The following is a 16,886-nucleotide window of genomic DNA, read 5'->3' on the forward strand; positions in this document are numbered from 1 at the left end:
CACCCAGCATTCATGTTTTCAATTAGTTTTTAGGAATATAATTTCTAAGATTAGGGTAATCAAGTAGTACATTTTCCCTGCTTTCTACTTTAATGCTTTAACTATCTATCCTCCAACCTAAATTATACAATTGTGGAGAATAAAATAGTCAACATCTGACTGAGCATGGAAGAAATATTATTAGCACATGCGTTAGTCTGATCATTTGCCAGTTAGGAAAGGTGTGATGCTTCCCACCTTTTACCACAGAAAAGAATTAACAGACTGTTGATCAATGAAGCATTTCAGGTGGTCTTAGAAAAGGATCAGATAGTAGGCTAGACAGCGTACATCCTAAACTTGTTTTCCGTAAAATTCATCTTCCTGAACCACTAAGCTTGGTTAAATCCCTGCCCAGCACAGAAGCCTCCCTAGGTCATTTACTGGGTATATTATCTAGAAAGCATATTAGATGCTGCTCTAAGGTAGGGTCTACAATGCCCTGGTTGCACACACACATGGAAGTTTTAAGAATAATGCAAGGCTCTATTTCCCTTTAACCATAAGAATTAAAACAATACTTATCACCATACAGTTGGATATTACTTCCAATAAGTACAATATTTATTAAACATATCTTCGGTTTTGTTACATAGTGTGCAACAAATTACAATATTCTGCAGCCACAAATTATATGCAGAGTATGAAGAAACTATTAATCAGATAGTGAAATCTTTCCGTTTATAACTCTACAAGGAAGTACTAGCAAATCAGATCTTACATATAACATCTCACTAAACTTTATGCGTGGAAAGTGACAGACACTGGTTGTGCTGTTTGATACAAAATGGCTGAACTTCATCTTCAGAAGACTAAACCTGACATCTAAACATGCCAATATAAACATCAAAACAAAATATACTCTAACCAACCACGGGAAACAGTCTGGTATCAGGAAAGCAACAAGGATTACACACATTATTTTATAAATCAGCACACAAAGGTTTAAAACAGTTCTGAAAATGAAGTTAGCTGTCTTGAGTCAAGGGAATAAAAAAAAAGTCAGTATTGACCATTTACAATCTCTGACCTTTGTGGAGACGGTAAGAATCTGTTGTAGTGCAGCTACATACAGTACAATTCAGGCAATTTTGTTTTTTCACTTGGGTTCAGATTGCAAATTCATTGCTGTGAGAAAAAGACGGAGGCAAGTTTTAGCAGCAACCTCCACCTGACTGCTTGACTGGAGTGCTCTGAATTTTAACATTGGACTTCTCTGCACCACCAGCTGTTGCTCCAGGACCCATTCTCTTTTTAATCTCAGCTGCCATTGTCATGAAAGACTGTTCTACATTCGTTGCATTCTTAGCACTGGTTTCCAAAAATGGAATTCCAAGGGAATCGGCAAATTCCTAAGAGAATATAATAAGGCACAATTAACATTGAAAAATCTTTTTCACTTAGTGCATTTCTATCTAAAATGGACAGGGAGGAAAGACTGTACTAAATCCAAACAAACACCATAAAGATTGTCATTTGAAAATATTCTAGTGCATTTTTTTTTCTTTTGAGAGAGAAGAATGACAGAAGCATCAACTCATTAGACTTAGCTTTGTCATTCATTGCCTCTCATATGTGCCATGACTGGAGCTAGAACCAGCAACCTCAGGGGTTGAGCCAACACCCTCGTATTGAGCCTGTGACCCCTGGCTTGAGAGGGTAACCCCAACCTCAAGCTGGCAACCTCTGTGCTCTGGGTTGACACTGTATCCACTGTACCACTAAGTAGGGCTCTTATCTAGCACACATTTTAAGAGCTATGGTGGTGTGATCATTATATGACACCACATCCATACATAATTCAGAATCAGTTTGAAAATCAAACTTTAAACATACCTTTGCTGTTGTGTAGTCTACTACTTTCTTTGTGGTCAGATCACATTTGTTTCCTACCAACAACTTGTTGACGTTTTCACTGGCATAACGATCTATTTCCTGTAGCCACTGTTTAACATTATTGAAGGACTCCTAAGACAGACATTTTTTAAGAATGAAAATATTGTTTTGCTCTATAATACAGCAATTGCTATAATAAAACAAATGATATACAGAAGTATCTTTCTTGACCTAAGAATTAGACAATTCGAGCTACAAAATAATAACTAGAGTGCTAGCTAAGAAATGAACTGATACCATTAAAATGACTACCCATACCTACAATAAATGAGAAATTAGAATCTGAAAACTTGAGGTTGAGAGAAATACAGCTGAACATCAAACTATATCTCAAGCAACTTTGATAAATTTGAATTGTATTTTATTTTGGTTTATGAATAGACAACCTATTCTTACTACTGGAGTTGAAAATTAAATAAATGGATCCAAAGTAAAGACACTTGTTTTCCAGTCATATTAGGAGAAGTTTTTAATTTTTAAATATTGCATAGTAATAAGATTTTTTAAATTGCTACTATTTTTTCTCCTGTTATATCACCCACCCAATACTTCTTATGGCACTGAATCTCAAGTCTTACGACTCCAGCTATCTCCTGGTGTCATAGTTGAGGTGAGATTTAACATTCGCTAGAACAAAAGTAACTTTTTTTTTAAAAATGTCTTTTTTTTTTAATTTTTTATTTATTCCTTTTTAGAGAGGACAGAGAGAGAGAGAGAGAGAGAGAGAGAGAGAAGGGGGGAGGAGCTGGAAGCATCAACTCCCATATGTGCCTTGACCAGGCAAGCCCAGGGTTTCGAACCGGCGACCTCAGCATTTCCAGGTCGACATTTTATCCACTGCGCCACCACAGGTCAGGCAAAAGTAACTTAAAAAAAAAGACTTTTAGAGGTAAGAGGAAAGCATCAACTCATAGTTGCTTTTCCTATGTGCCTTGACTGAGCAAGCCCAGGGTTTCAAACCAGCGACCTCAGCATTCTAGGCTGATGTTTTACCCCTGCATCACCACAGGTCAGGCAAGAAAAATCGCTTCTAAAAGTTTTATCTTTTGATAGGAGAAAAGCCCTAAACTTTTCTAATTTTCTGATCAAAGCCATGGTTATAACCCTTAGACCATATTCTTCATACTATCTCTATACCCCCCCCTTCTCTCAAAAGCTAATCTTTAGATAAATATTATTGTCCTAAAATCCTCCTTTAGCTCATCCTACTTTTGAGCTATATCCTACAGGCACAGATCCATAACCTTGTTTTTGGCAATTCTGGTAAGTCTAATTACCAGGCAAATTCCTATTAATACTTAACACCAAGAACTTGGTATAAACCAAACAACCCACAGCTCAGAGTCCCTTCAAGACAAATGTAAAACCAATTACTAAATTTTCCACCTACAGAAAGTAACATGAATTTTTGGTTTACCAATTCATTAGGCACCCAAAAAATGTATGTGATTCATTTATTTAGAGGTAGACAAAGTTTTTGGCCATATAAATAATATGGATGGCCATTTATCAAATCATAACTTCCTACTTTGCCACTGTAAGGTAATTTCTTCCTGGAACTTACCTGATCTGTTACATCATACACAACTATGATGCCATGAGCTCCTCTGTAATAACTGGAGGTGATTGTTCGAAATCTTTCTTGGCCTGCTGTGTCCCACTATAATAAAATAATCAAGAAATCAAAAACAATTCCATTAAAACAGAATTGGGGAAATGGGCAGGAGGAGGGGGAACAGTTTAATTTACATAGTTACAAAGATGACCAGAGTTTGATATGGAAATTTGTCCTCAATGCTTAAGACACTACTAAAATTGCATTTTAACTACCAAATACCTCACAGTCCAGAAAAAAAAAAAAGGTAGTGCCTACAGTTTAGCTTGTGGTAATGTTACCAACAATATTACAAGTTATTTGAGATTAGGAGCTACGTCATACCTTTCACATTCCCTGCAGCCCCTTAGCACTGTGCTCTCGAGATGTTCAGTATGATTGCAGAAGCAGGTTCACCTGATAAGGGAGGCCACTGGCCTAATACTCTTTAACACAGTATACTCACACATAAGACAGTATCATTTGTAGCACATTTTACAATCGTGAAAAGCACTGAAAGGACCTAAGTAAGACTACAAGTCAAGATAGCACTTTAGCCCTGGCCAGTTGGCTCAGCGGTAGAGCGTCAGCCTGGCATGCGGGGGACCCGGGTTCGATTCCCAGGCAGGGCACATAGGAGAAGTGCCTATTTGCTTCTCCACCCCCGCCCCCTCCTTCCTCTCTGTCTCTCTCTTCCCCTCCCTCCCGCAGCCAAGGCTCCACTGGAGCAAAGATGGCCCGGGTGCTGGGGATGGCTCCTTGGCCTCTGCCCCAGGCGCTAGAGTGGCTCTGGTCACGGCAGAGCCGACGCCCCGGAGGGGCAGAGCATTGCCCATGGTGGGCGTGCCGGGTGGATCCCTGTTGGGCGCATGCGGGAGTCGGGCGCATGCGGGAGTCTGTCTGTCTCTCCCTGTTTCCAGCTTCAGAAAAATACACACAAAAAAGAGCACTTTACCCATATCTAGAAGGTATTAATTCTAGGGAAAACAATGTAAGGAAGATGATTCAAAATATTTTTATAAAATTCATTTTAAGAGCAATTTACCACATTTCAACCATTCAGGCTTAAACACGTGTATTTAAATTACTACATTAAAGTTCTGAGTTTAAAAAAACAAAAATTGTTAAGATTTTTAAAACCTTGGTTTTAACAAGGGCAATGAGAATTTTGTTTAAATTGCTCTTAGACAATGGTCTCCTAAAAATTATTTGTATAATTAGAGTAGCTACCTAACTCACTAGTAAAAGGTAATACCTACAATATTGGTAAAAAGTAACTTTTTTTTTTTCTTTTTTTTTTTTTGTTGTATTTTTCTGAAGCTGGAAATGGGAAGGCAGACAGACTCCCGCATGCACCCAACCGGGATCCACCTGGCACGCCCACCAGGGGGCAATGCTCTGCCCCTCTGGGGCCTTGCTCTGTTGCGACCAGAGCCACTCTGGTGCCTGAGGCAGAGGCCATGGGAAAAGTAACATTTTGATTGATGAGGAAATAACAGAATGGTTACTATAAAAAAATAGGACTTGAAGCTTAGACAAGTAGAGATTAATATCCAACAGCCTTTAGAGGGAGGGAATTGTGAAGTTCTGGAGTATATCTGTGAACTTTGACATTAATCCCCTCTAATGTTTTAAAGGGGAAAATAAAATTTTTTTAAGCCTGGTTCAGAGCACTAAGTGAAGTCACTTTCTTTTCTTGAACTCAGCCAATACACAGCTGTTAAAAACAAGTTGCAATTTTGGGGAAATCTGAATACAGACTGGATATTAGAGAATATGGAGGCATTAGTGTCAATTTTTTTAGATGGAATAATGATTACATAGTAAAATAGAGATGCATACCAACCTAGTTTGGAGTAAAATACAGTATCTGTAACATACCATGGAGGAAAAAAAATTAATGAAAAGCATGAGCTTTGGAGTCAAGCCAACCTGACTTTAAAATATCAAATCTAGGTACTCAGTTATTTAGCTAGGTACATCTATAGATCCTACGTGTCACTCACCTTAAATAATTGCTAAATGAGTTTAAATGAACTAATGTTTGTAAAATGCCTAGCAGAGCGCTGGACTGTAGAAGCTGTTCACTAAAGTATTATGGAAATACTTACATTACACCAGGCACTCAGATTAAAGGTTCGAAGAACTCAGATAGATTCATGGTTACAAAGACGAATAAAACATACCCCTCATAGGAGATCTCATTTCAATGGGAAAGACAAACATGGGAAAATCAGTTTTACTCTGTGATTATGAGGGCCAATGGGGATTATATGATATATAAAAGAAAGTACTCCCTCCCCTTCTCTACCCACCAACCCCTTGCAGAAAAATAGCACAAGGAGGATATTGTTATGAATAAATGTTAATAAAAGAATTGTAGCTGCCTAAGCAATGACATCCAAAGAGTAGTATTTCTGATGTCTCCTTGCCACTCTGAAAACTCCTGACTCCACATTCGAACAGTACCTTCCTCTGAACTGATCACCCTTTGTATATACTCCTCATTAGCCCTCATAATCAAAGGGTAACTGATTTTCTCGTGTTTGTCTCTCTCACTGAAATGGGATCTCCTCCTGTAAGAAGACTACATTTCACTGATCTCTGTAACCTTGAATCTGAGTGCCTGGTATACTGTAAGCATTTCCATAAATACTTCATCAATGAACAAATAATCACAAAAGGATGCCTTCATGCTGTGGGTCTGGACTCCCTGCTGAATATTCTGTAATCACTAACTTTGATCAAGGCCCAGATGGCACACTTGAAACGGAAAACCTTCAGATAAATAAACTATGAACACAATAATTTTGAAAGACTTAGAAAACTTGGATGGATAAATCAAGCCAAGCGAGATGAAATGTAATAGGGTTAAAAATAAAATCTAGCATTCAGATTTAAAAACAATAGTCATGAAGACTTAAAAAAAAAATTACAAACCCAAAGCCATGAGGTCCAAACTACTAAGTAATTCAACTGAGACAGTAAATATAGTAAATTCAGGAACTTCTTTTATATCCTTGAATGGATTAATGATATTAGAAAGGCCATGAGTTCCTGAAGTCCAAAAGGGGCAGGAAAAAAAAAAATCAGAGTCCAAATTAAGAGAGGAAAGTCCACACTGGCTGGACTATATATCTTTTATTTGATTTCAGGAATCACATTTTAATAAAAGGCACTTAAGAAATGCAAGAGTAACTCAAATTGTAAAAGTTAGGAAAACATGCTTTCAGAAAGGAATGACTGACTTCAGAAGTAGAAGTGATAAGATCAATCTAAAGGACAGGCTGGTGGCCCCAGCCAGTGGCTCAGTGATAGAACGTCAGGCGTATGGACGTCCTGGGTTCAATTCCAGGTCAGAGCACACAGAAGTAACCATCTGCTTCTCCCCCCACTCGCTCTCCCTCTCCCTCAGTCAGTGGCTCAATTAGTTCAAGTGTGGCCCTGGGCACTGAGGATAGCTCCATTGGAGTGTATCACCCACAGGCACTAAAAATAGCTTGGTACTCAAAGCATTGGCCCCAGATGGGGTTGCTGAGTAGGTCCCAGTCAGCGCACATGTGGGAGGCTATCTCACTATCTCCCCCCTCGAGAAAGAGAGAGAGAGAGAGAAAGAAAAGAAGGGAGGGAGGGAGGAAAGGGAAAAGGGGAAACGAAACAAAAGGGAAGGAAAAGGAAAGAAAAGATAGGCTGGGCAGTGATTGCATCTTCCCACAACCACATCAAAATTACAACTAAGTTACAGAACCACCATCATTCAGAACCACCTAAAATATAGCTGAACATAAGTCCTAAAACTAAGAAGAGACTGAGAGGAGGGGCAGAGATGTAGAACAGGCTAGTCCCACACCCATGTGTGACAGATAAAAATCAGGAAGGATCTCTCAGCTGTGGAGGTTCCCCCTGAGTGAGGGTTCCCAGCCCCTCAGCCAAGGCTTCCAATGCCAGAAAGAGAAGTCCACAGAACTTCTGGCTATAAAAACCAGCAGGGATTGTGGCTGAGTGAGAGACAGGGCTGCTGGAGTGAGTCCCAGGCAGCTCCTGTTAAAGGGCTTGAACATGGACTTACTAGGACTCACTCCCTCTGAGCTCCAGCTCTGGAGCAGCAGCTCAAAATGCACCAGAGACATATGGGGAGGAACTGAATTGTCTGGCATCAAGACAAGAGTCAGAGCAGCTGCCTTCTGCCAGGCAAAAGTGCTGGTAGAGGCCACTGTAACTTTGCTGAGCTCTTGCCACCTAGGGCCAACAGGCAGGCACCATATCTGAGCCTCCATCAACCTGGCTCACTGTTCTCCCCACAAAAGCAATTCCCTCAGACCCCATTCCACTCAACTGGTGGGTCAAAGCTCTTTCCAGTGGCTTTCCATAAGAATGGCTCATGGTTCAGACTTTTCTAAAATTTCTCAAAATAAGCAGCACCTGACCTCAGTGTACCTCACACCACTCACTAAGTGGCTCCAGGCCTGGCAACAGCCTTGATTCACAGCTTGGCATCTCCTGGGCATCTCCAAGCCCAGCACAAGTATCAGTCATCTGCGGATCACTTTATAGCTCATGCTAGGTGGCTGAGGCAAAACACAGGTGGCGACTGACCTTGTCCTGCACCTCCTGGTAGTCAGCACACCCAGAAGACAGCTTCAGACCACAATGAAGCATCACCCAACCACCTCTACAAGCAACATACTCAAGGGGCAAATTCAACAGGCACCAGACCCCACTGAAGTAAGTCCTACTCTGTAGGATGAGCCCCTACGTAGCTGATCCTCCATGGTAGTCAGTGGGTGCAGCCAGTCCTGTAGCCAATTGACCAAAGAGTAAATCCCTCCAATTGATGTGCCAACAGCAATCAAGGCTCAACTACAATAAGAGGGTGTACACTGCCCACATAGGTGGCTGCACCTGCAATGCCCAGCAAAGGTGAACGGGGAGGCTATGCCACTGGACCCTACAGGACACCTACTACATTATGCCACTATACCAAGCCCAGGAGACATAGCAGCTCTACCTAATAAATAGAAACACAAGGAGGTGGCCAAAATGAGGAGACAAAGAAGCATGTCCCCAGTGAAAGAACAGAACAAAACTCAAAACAAAGAACTGAACATAATGGAGACAAGCAGTCTACACTGCTCACAAAAATTAGGGGATTAGGGAATGTGCAGATATTCCAGTACTTTCAGCCTTTTGCATAGTGCATTTTCACCAATGAAATAAACGCTGGTTCTGCATCTCATTTGTATAATCAAAAACTCCCCAAATTTTTATGAGCAGTATAGTATGCCAGATGCAGAGCTCAAAACACTGTGGTAGAGTGTCAGCCCAGCATGTGGAAGTCCAGGGTTGGATCCCCAGTCAGGGCACACAGGAGAAGCACCCATCTGCTTCTCCACCCTTCCCCCTCTCCTGTCTCTCTATCTGTTCCCCTCCCGTAGTCAAAGCTCTATTGGAGTCAAGTTGACCTGTGCACTGAGGATAGTTCCATGGCCTCCACCTCAGGTGCTAGAATGGCTCCGGTTGCAACGGACCAACAGCCCAGATGGGTGGAGCATCACCCCCTGGTGCACATGCCGGGTCGATCCAGGTTGGCCGCATGTGCCTCCCTACTTCTCCAGGAAAAAATACAAACAAAACAAAACATTGGTTATAAGGGCACTCAATGAACTTAGGAGAAAAGTTGATGAACTTAGAACTTCAAAAGCATAAAAATGGATACGGAAGCCATAAAAAAGAACCAGTCAGAAATGAAGGATACACTAACTGAAGGATACACTAACTGAAATGAAGAATTTACAGGGAATCGATAGTAGAGTAGGTGAAACCAAGAATCAAATCAGCAATTGGGAACATAAGGAAGCAAAGTACACACAATCAGAATACGAAAAAGAAAAAAGAATCCCCCCCCCCCCCAAATTAGGATAGTGTAAGGAACCTCTGAGACAACTTCAAGTATACCAACATTGGCATCGTAGTGGTGCCAAAAGGAGAAAAAGAGAAAGCAAGAAATTGAAAACCTATTTGAAAAAATAACAGAAAACTTCCCTAACTTGGTAAAGGAAGTAAGACATACAAGTGCAGGAAGTGGAGTCCCAAACAAGGTGAACCCAAACAGGTCCACACCAAGACACTTCATAATTAAAATGCAAAAGGGTAAAGATAAAAAGAGAATCTTAAAAGCAGCAAGAAAAAAGCAGTTACCTACAAGGAAGCTCCCACAGGAATGTCAGCTGATTTCTCAACAGAAACTTTGCAGGCCAGAAGGGATTGGCAAGAAAAATTCAAAGTAATGAAAAACAAGGACCTATGACCAAGATTACTCTACTCACCAAACTATCATTTAGAACCAAAGGACATATAACCCTGGCTGGTTGGCTCAGCGGTACAGTGTTGGCCCAGTGTGGATGTCCCAGGTTTGATTCCCAGTCAGGGCACACAGGAGAAGTGACCATCTGCTCCCCCACCTCTCACCCTCCCCATCCTATCTCTCTCTCTTCCCCTCCTCCCGCATTCATGGTTTGATTGATTCCAGCAAGTTGGCCCTTGGCCTGAGAATGGTTTTGTGGCCTCTGACTCGGGTCTAAAAATAGCTCAGTTGCTGAGCAACAAAGTAATGCCCCAGATGGGCAGAGCATCATCCCATAGGGGGGCTTGCTGGGTAGATCCCAGTCAGGGTGCATGCAGGAGTCTGTCTCTCTGCCTCCCCTGCTCTCAATTAAAAAAAATAAAATAATTGAAGGACATATAAAGAGCCTCCCAGACAAGAAAAAGCTAAAAGTTTTCATCACCTCCAAATGAATATTACACGCAATGTTAAAGAATCTTCTTTAAGAAAAAAGATAAAAAATCTGAATAAAGAAAACATAAACAATAAAATGGCAATCAATACATATCCTGTCAATAAATGACTCTAAAAAATCAAAATAGATGAGTAAGTATTACAGAAACGAACTAAAAAATATAGATTTTGACAGTTGTGAAATGGGAGGGGGATTGAGAGGCTAGGTTAAAAGGTGAAGGGATTAAGAAGTACAACTTGGTAGCTACAGAACAGTCATGGCAATGTAATGTACAACAAAGGGGACGTGGTCAGTAGTAGTCTAATAACTGTGTCAGATGGACACAAGATTTACCAGGATGACTACTTCAGTTATATAATGTCTAATCACTGGGTTGTACACCTGAAACTAACATAATATTGTATGTCAACTTTAATTGAAAAATGGAAAATGATTTTTAAAAAAGAAAGGTTAAAGAAAAAGAAAAGATAAAGGGCAGGCTGCCAACAGAATAGGAATCAATCTCATTCAGGCAGCTCCAAAAGGCAGGAGTAACAGCTAGAAGTTAAAGAAAACTGGCTTAAGCTCAATATAAAAAATTAACAATTAGAGGTTATTTGTAATTAGGAACTAGCTTCTTTGAAAAACTGACTTTCTAAAAATGTTCAAAGACAGGCATCAGATAAGGAAGGGAAATTCCTACCAAAAATGAAAGAAAGACTGAATGAGTGACTTATCAAGATCCTTTCCAGCCACAGGGAAGTATCACGTATGTAAATGTTCTTTCACAAATGTATGCTCAAATCTTAATGGAGACCAATAATCACGCATAACATAATCATTTCACATCAGTAATTAGAGGCTTGGGCGCATCTTTCAGAAATACAGTGCCAAGTATAAAGGGCTACATATAATGGGAAAATGTCAATGTGAAAAGTAATCTATCTGTTCACTGGTTTAAAGTATTACAAGCTTTCTCAAATAACTAACTATACCCACCTTTAGATGTCCTAATTTGGAGTATCAAGTGTGTTAACATATCACAACACACAATTCTTTTGTAATGCGCCTACTTCCCCTCATCAGAGTCATATAAGGAAAGGGAGCAAGTAAAAAATACCATCTCTCTGAGGCATGTCACATCAGTAACAGTTGTATACTGTAGTCTCCCCTTGCCCGCAATTTGTCTTCCTGAAGTTTCAGTTACTGGAAGACAACTGTAGTCCAAAACTTTACATGGAAATTCCAAAAATAATTCATAAGATTTAATTGCATGCCCTTCTGAGCAGTATGATAAAATCTCACGTCATCACACTAAATTCTACCCTGGATCTGAACTATCCCCTTTGTCCAGCATGTCTACCTCATCACATTGGCACTATATAGTCTCACATTATCACAAGAAGGGTGAGTACAGCATAATACTTTAAGGCCACATTCACATATCTTTTATTACAGTAGACTGTTAAAATCTTATGCCTTATTTATAAATTAAACTTTTTCATGGGTATATATAAGGTCTACCGGAAAGTTCTGTCTGTTTTTGGAATACAACAAAACACAAATTTTTCTTACCGTCAATAAACTTTATTAACTAATATAATTGCATTATTCATGATTTCTTGCCAGCGTGAGGGCAATTTGTATATCCCATTTTTGAAAAATGTTTTATCTTTTTATGTGAAAAACTGAACCAGTGCTTGTTTGATATCTTCTTCATTTTTGAATTTTTTGCCCTTCAAAAAATTTTGTAAGGACAAAAATAAGTGATAGTCAGAGGGTGCTAAGTCCGGGGAATATGGTGGATGCGACAGACATGCTTCTGTAGCATTTCTTCCTTGTTGAAATTCATAAAAATTACAGTGGCTTAAATGAACTTTATCAGTAGCCATGGGTACACACTATCGCTTCATATATAAGACTAACGTGAATCAACTTTTAGTTAATTTGCTACGTCAGTATGTATACATTAAGTGATAAAAATAGGCACACATGCACCAAATAAACATGTGCTTACGTGTCGAAACTTGTTGTGATAGAAACAGACAGAACTTTCTGGTAGACCTTATATATATACAAGTAAGAAAGAACACAGTATATGCAGGATTCTGTACTGTGTAGTTTCAGACATCCCCGGGGAGTCTTGGAACATATGCCCCATGATAAGGGTGGACTATTATACTGCCCAAAAGTTTACAAAGGGCTTTCACACACATTTTCATATATACATACACAGAGCTACTTGGTTCTCACATCTAACATGGGTTAGTAAATCAAGTATCTTCACATTCATTCTGGAGATAAGAAACTAAGTTTTAGGAAAAGGGCTGAAGAAAATTAAACCCATGATTCTCTAACTAGTAAATACTGGAATGAAGATATCAAATCCGAGTGTTCTGACTCCAAATACAGAACTCCCAGTTCAGTGCATTATCAATTCCAGAGAAGAAGAGTCGCTGGCTCTCTACGTTACCTCATACTAACAGACAACTCTAAAAGATACCCAGAGATTAGTATTTTTAAAGGCCATAGATATATCCACACTGGTAGTTCCAGACCCACACTAAAGTGATGATGATAGAACTACAATTGCCTATTTTTAATTTGGAGTTGGGGTTGTAAGGATAGATAAGCAGGCTAGGATGGCACAGAGACCAAAGAATTGACCAAAGCAGTGGGTCACTTGGTTCTGATAAAACTGTAGGCAAGTGGCCCTGGCCGGTTGGCTCAGCGGTAGAGCGTCGGCCTGGCGCGCGGAGGACCCGGGTTCAATTCCCGGCCAGGGCACACAGGAGAAGCGCCCATTTGCTTCTCCACCACCCCCCCTCCTTCCTCTCTGTCTCTCTCTTCCCCTCCCGCAGCCAAGGCTCCATTGGAGCAAAGATGGCCCGGGAACTGGGGATGGCTCCTTGGCCTCTGCCCCAGGCGTTAACTCGCGGTAGAGCAACGCCCCGGAGGGGCAGAGCAACGCCCCTGGTGGGCGTGCCAGGTGGATCCCGGTCGGGTGCATGTGGGAGTCTGTCTGTCTCTCCCCATTTCCAGCTTCAGAAAAATAGAAAGAAAAAAAAAAAAAAAGAAATAAAAAAAAAACAACAAAACCTGTAAGCAAGTATGTACATAATTAAATCAGTATCTATTTTCTCAGCTATAAAACAAGTTCCTAACCATTAAAATTATGTTTATAAGAGTTGGCACACACTATCTAATGAATACAAAGGAACTAAATAAACATGGTTGACACTTGAATAATGCAGAAGTCAAGGGCCAACCATCAGCACAGTTGAAAATTTGAATATAACAAGTCTGCCCTCTACACATACACATGTGGATTCCCAACTGCCAGAGGATCTTTGAAAAATGTGGTTTGAAATGGCATGGGTCGCTAACCTGTGATGGTGCAGTGAGTGGGTAAGAATGGAATGCTAAGGTTGCCAGTTCAAAACCCTGGCCTTACCTGGTCAAGGCATGTGCAGGAAGCAATCAATATGAACAACTAAAGTGAAGCAATTACAAGTCGACACTTCTTGCTCCCTCTCTGTCTCTCCTCTACCCCCTCTAAAATTAATAAATAAAATCTTAAGAGAGAAAGAGAGGTAAGAGCAGAGAAGAGAAAAAAACTGCATGGGTCAAAGGAATCACATTGGTCAACTGAAAAAATCGATGTGTAAGTGGACCTGCACAGCAGCCACAACTCACGTTGTTCAAGGGTCAACTGTACTCAAGCCACATACGAAAGAACCTCTCCCTAGATTTCTTTTCATGTTCCACAGTATTCAACACAGTAAAAGACATAACGAATATGCTCAACATACTTGTGCTATAAGACAAAGTAAAATTCATCCTACAGCCCACTGATACAAGCACAAAAAAAAGAACTAGAACCAAGTTTGACTTAAAATAATGTATTTCTCTGCTTCATGAGTAGAAAATTCAATGAGGAAGGTAGAGAAATCATTTTTAATCTGAACAATTTTTATTCTACTACTCTATCACAGATGCATAATTCTTAAGATACTTTAATTTTGTTAATATACTAAAAAATAATACATTCTGAATTTTTAACTTTATCAAAATAATTTCAAAGAAAACTTCTAGCCCAAAAATTACTTACTATTTGTAGTTTGATTGTTTTCCCATCTAACTCTATAGTTCTTATTTTGAAATCCACACCAATAGTGCTGATGTAGCTTTCTGTATATGTATCATCCTGATGGGAAAAAAAGTTAATGATTAAATTAATGTCAAATAGAGTAAGAAATAATGTTAATTTTAACATACAAAGTTGATACGGTTAAAAGGTATAATATGTTGAGAACTACTCCACCCTGCTCCAGTACTCAGGTTCATGTTTTGATTACAAAGCACTATTTAACAGTATTTTTTTCTTAAGATTTTTTTCAACAGCTATTCTTTCCTTTTTCCACACATCTTGGCAAATCCTTTACATACATTATATAGAAAAAGGTTTTTATATTTTCAATAATTATGAATGATTTTCCTAATTACTAATTAGTGAAACTCTAGCTCCTCTCACCCCCAAATACAATTTAGTCACCACAGAGTAAGGACCATGTCACTCTCCTCTTCTGGATTTCTTAGAAGCCAATTTTATTTCCTAGTTAAGACTTTTTCAAATTCTAATATAAAATATACCCTTTTAAAATGTCCATATTCAGTGGTTTTAGTATATTCACACAGTTGTGCAACCATCACCATTATTTAACTCAGAACATTTTCAATACCCTGTGATGAAACCCTGTACCCAAGAGCAGTCACTGTTCATTTCCTTCTCTTTCCTAGACCCTGAAAATCACAAGTCTACTTTCTGTCTCTAAGGAATGACTTATTCTGGACATTTTATATGAAATCATATAATACATGGCCTTTTGTGTCTGGCTTCTTTAACTCAGCAAAGTTTTACAGGTTCATCCATAGTATGCCTCAGTACTTCCTTTTTATGGATGAATTATACACATTGCATGGATATATCCATGCAAACGAAACGTGTTTTGTTTATCCATTCATCAGTTGATGGATATCTGGGTTGTTTCTACCTTTTGGGCTATTATAAATAATGCTGCTATGAACATTTCTGTACAAGCTTTTATGAGAAAATGTTTAACCTAATGTTAAACTTTAAAAATTAGACCTGTTTTTCTCAAGTATCTGTTAAGATGTTTTACTCAGAATAGAAACAAAACTCTTCATGTATGTGAAAAGATATTATGGAGAGATCAGGCTGTCACCACCTAAACCCACTGAACAATCTTAGTAAGCACAAAGCACCACCTACTAAGTGTTCTGCCGACAAAGATGGGCCTAAATCTAATCAAACTTAAATCTATTACCAGTACCACTAACAAACAGAACTTTCTTTGATAATTAAAAGGTTCTATAATCTGAGCTAGTCAATACAGTAGCTATTAGCCCCAAATGGCTAGTGAGAACAAGGAAATGAATTTTATTCATCTTTAATTAGTTTAAATTTAAATAGCTGCATGGGGCAAGTAGCTACTATAAGGATAGCAGAGCTCTAGAGGCTTACTTCCAATTACAGAAACATGAGGAATTTGAACATGTTTAAAGACACCAAAAGGAAGCAAAGTAACAAATCTAAAATGCTGGAAACTCTACAGCAGGGGTAGTCAACCTTTTTATACCTACCGCCCACTTTTGTATCTCTGTTAGTAGTAAAATTTTCTAACCGCCCACCAGTTCCACAGTAATGGTGATTTATAAAGTAGGGAAGTAACTTTATAAAATTTATAAAGCACTTACAGCAAGTTAAAGCATCTAATAATAATTACTTACCAAGTACTTTATGTCGCATTTTTGCTAAGTCTGGCAGAATAAATCTTTATAAAACAACTTACTATAGTTAAATCTATCTTTTTATTTATACTCTGGTTGCTCCGCTACCGCCCACCATAAAAGCTGGAATGCCCACTAGTGGGCGGTAGGGACCAGGTTGACTACCACTGCTCTACAGGAAAACTGCCCATTTCTGGAAAATGTAAATGACAGGGAAAACAAAATAAAAAAGAGAGATTAGAAAAACTCGAGATTAAGAGACTAAGCAGCAAAACCACGAAATGTAATGTGTGGACCACCTTTGAATCCTGATTCAAACCAACCATTAACACTAACACTTGAGATAATCAGGGCAATTTATTTTCTAAGTTAACAATGGCAATGTTATTTTATACGAAAATGTCCAGAAATTGGGAAATGCATACTGAAGTATGTAGGGAAAAATGTACTGAAGTACATACATTCATACTGAAGTGGGGGGGGGGGGATGACACTTGTGAGATCTGCATTATACCACTCAAAGATAAGGGGGGAGGATTAAATAAAGTCAGTGTGGGCAAGTCTTGATAATGCTCAATCTGATGAATACATGGGATTCAAAAAATATTTTTCTTAAGAAAATTGTAAAATGTGAACAGAGGGAGGGAGTTCCAATTCTCATATACTCATGCTTATGCACACGTAGAATCACTGGGTAAAAAGATATATATTTAAAGCATGAATGCAATTTGGTAAAATGCTCATCATCATTATTCATTTTGAATTTTTAA

At 39.2% G+C, this 16,886-nt stretch overlaps 1 protein-coding gene across 1 annotated transcript in view; it reads right to left on the reverse strand.

The window, feature by feature from the left end:
• Positions 1–581: 581 nt before the first annotated feature.
• Positions 582–16,886, reverse strand: part of RAB1A (RAB1A, member RAS oncogene family) — a 46,796-nt gene continuing 30,491 nt past the window's right edge. Inside the window, exons 3-6 of the mRNA XM_066267255.1 lie at positions 14,417–14,512; positions 3,500–3,595; positions 1,876–2,007; positions 582–1,391 (exon numbers count right to left, since the gene is read on the reverse strand). Coding sequence (XP_066123352.1) covers positions 1,194–1,391; positions 1,876–2,007; positions 3,500–3,595; positions 14,417–14,512 — 522 coding nt within the window. The 3' untranslated portion in view covers positions 582–1,193. The remainder of the gene's footprint in view (positions 1,392–1,875; positions 2,008–3,499; positions 3,596–14,416; positions 14,513–16,886) is intronic.

The sequence above is a fragment of the Saccopteryx bilineata genome, chromosome 3 (assembly GCF_036850765.1).
Source record: "Saccopteryx bilineata isolate mSacBil1 chromosome 3, mSacBil1_pri_phased_curated, whole genome shotgun sequence".
In the NCBI taxonomy this organism is placed as follows: Eukaryota; Metazoa; Chordata; class Mammalia; order Chiroptera; family Emballonuridae; genus Saccopteryx; species Saccopteryx bilineata.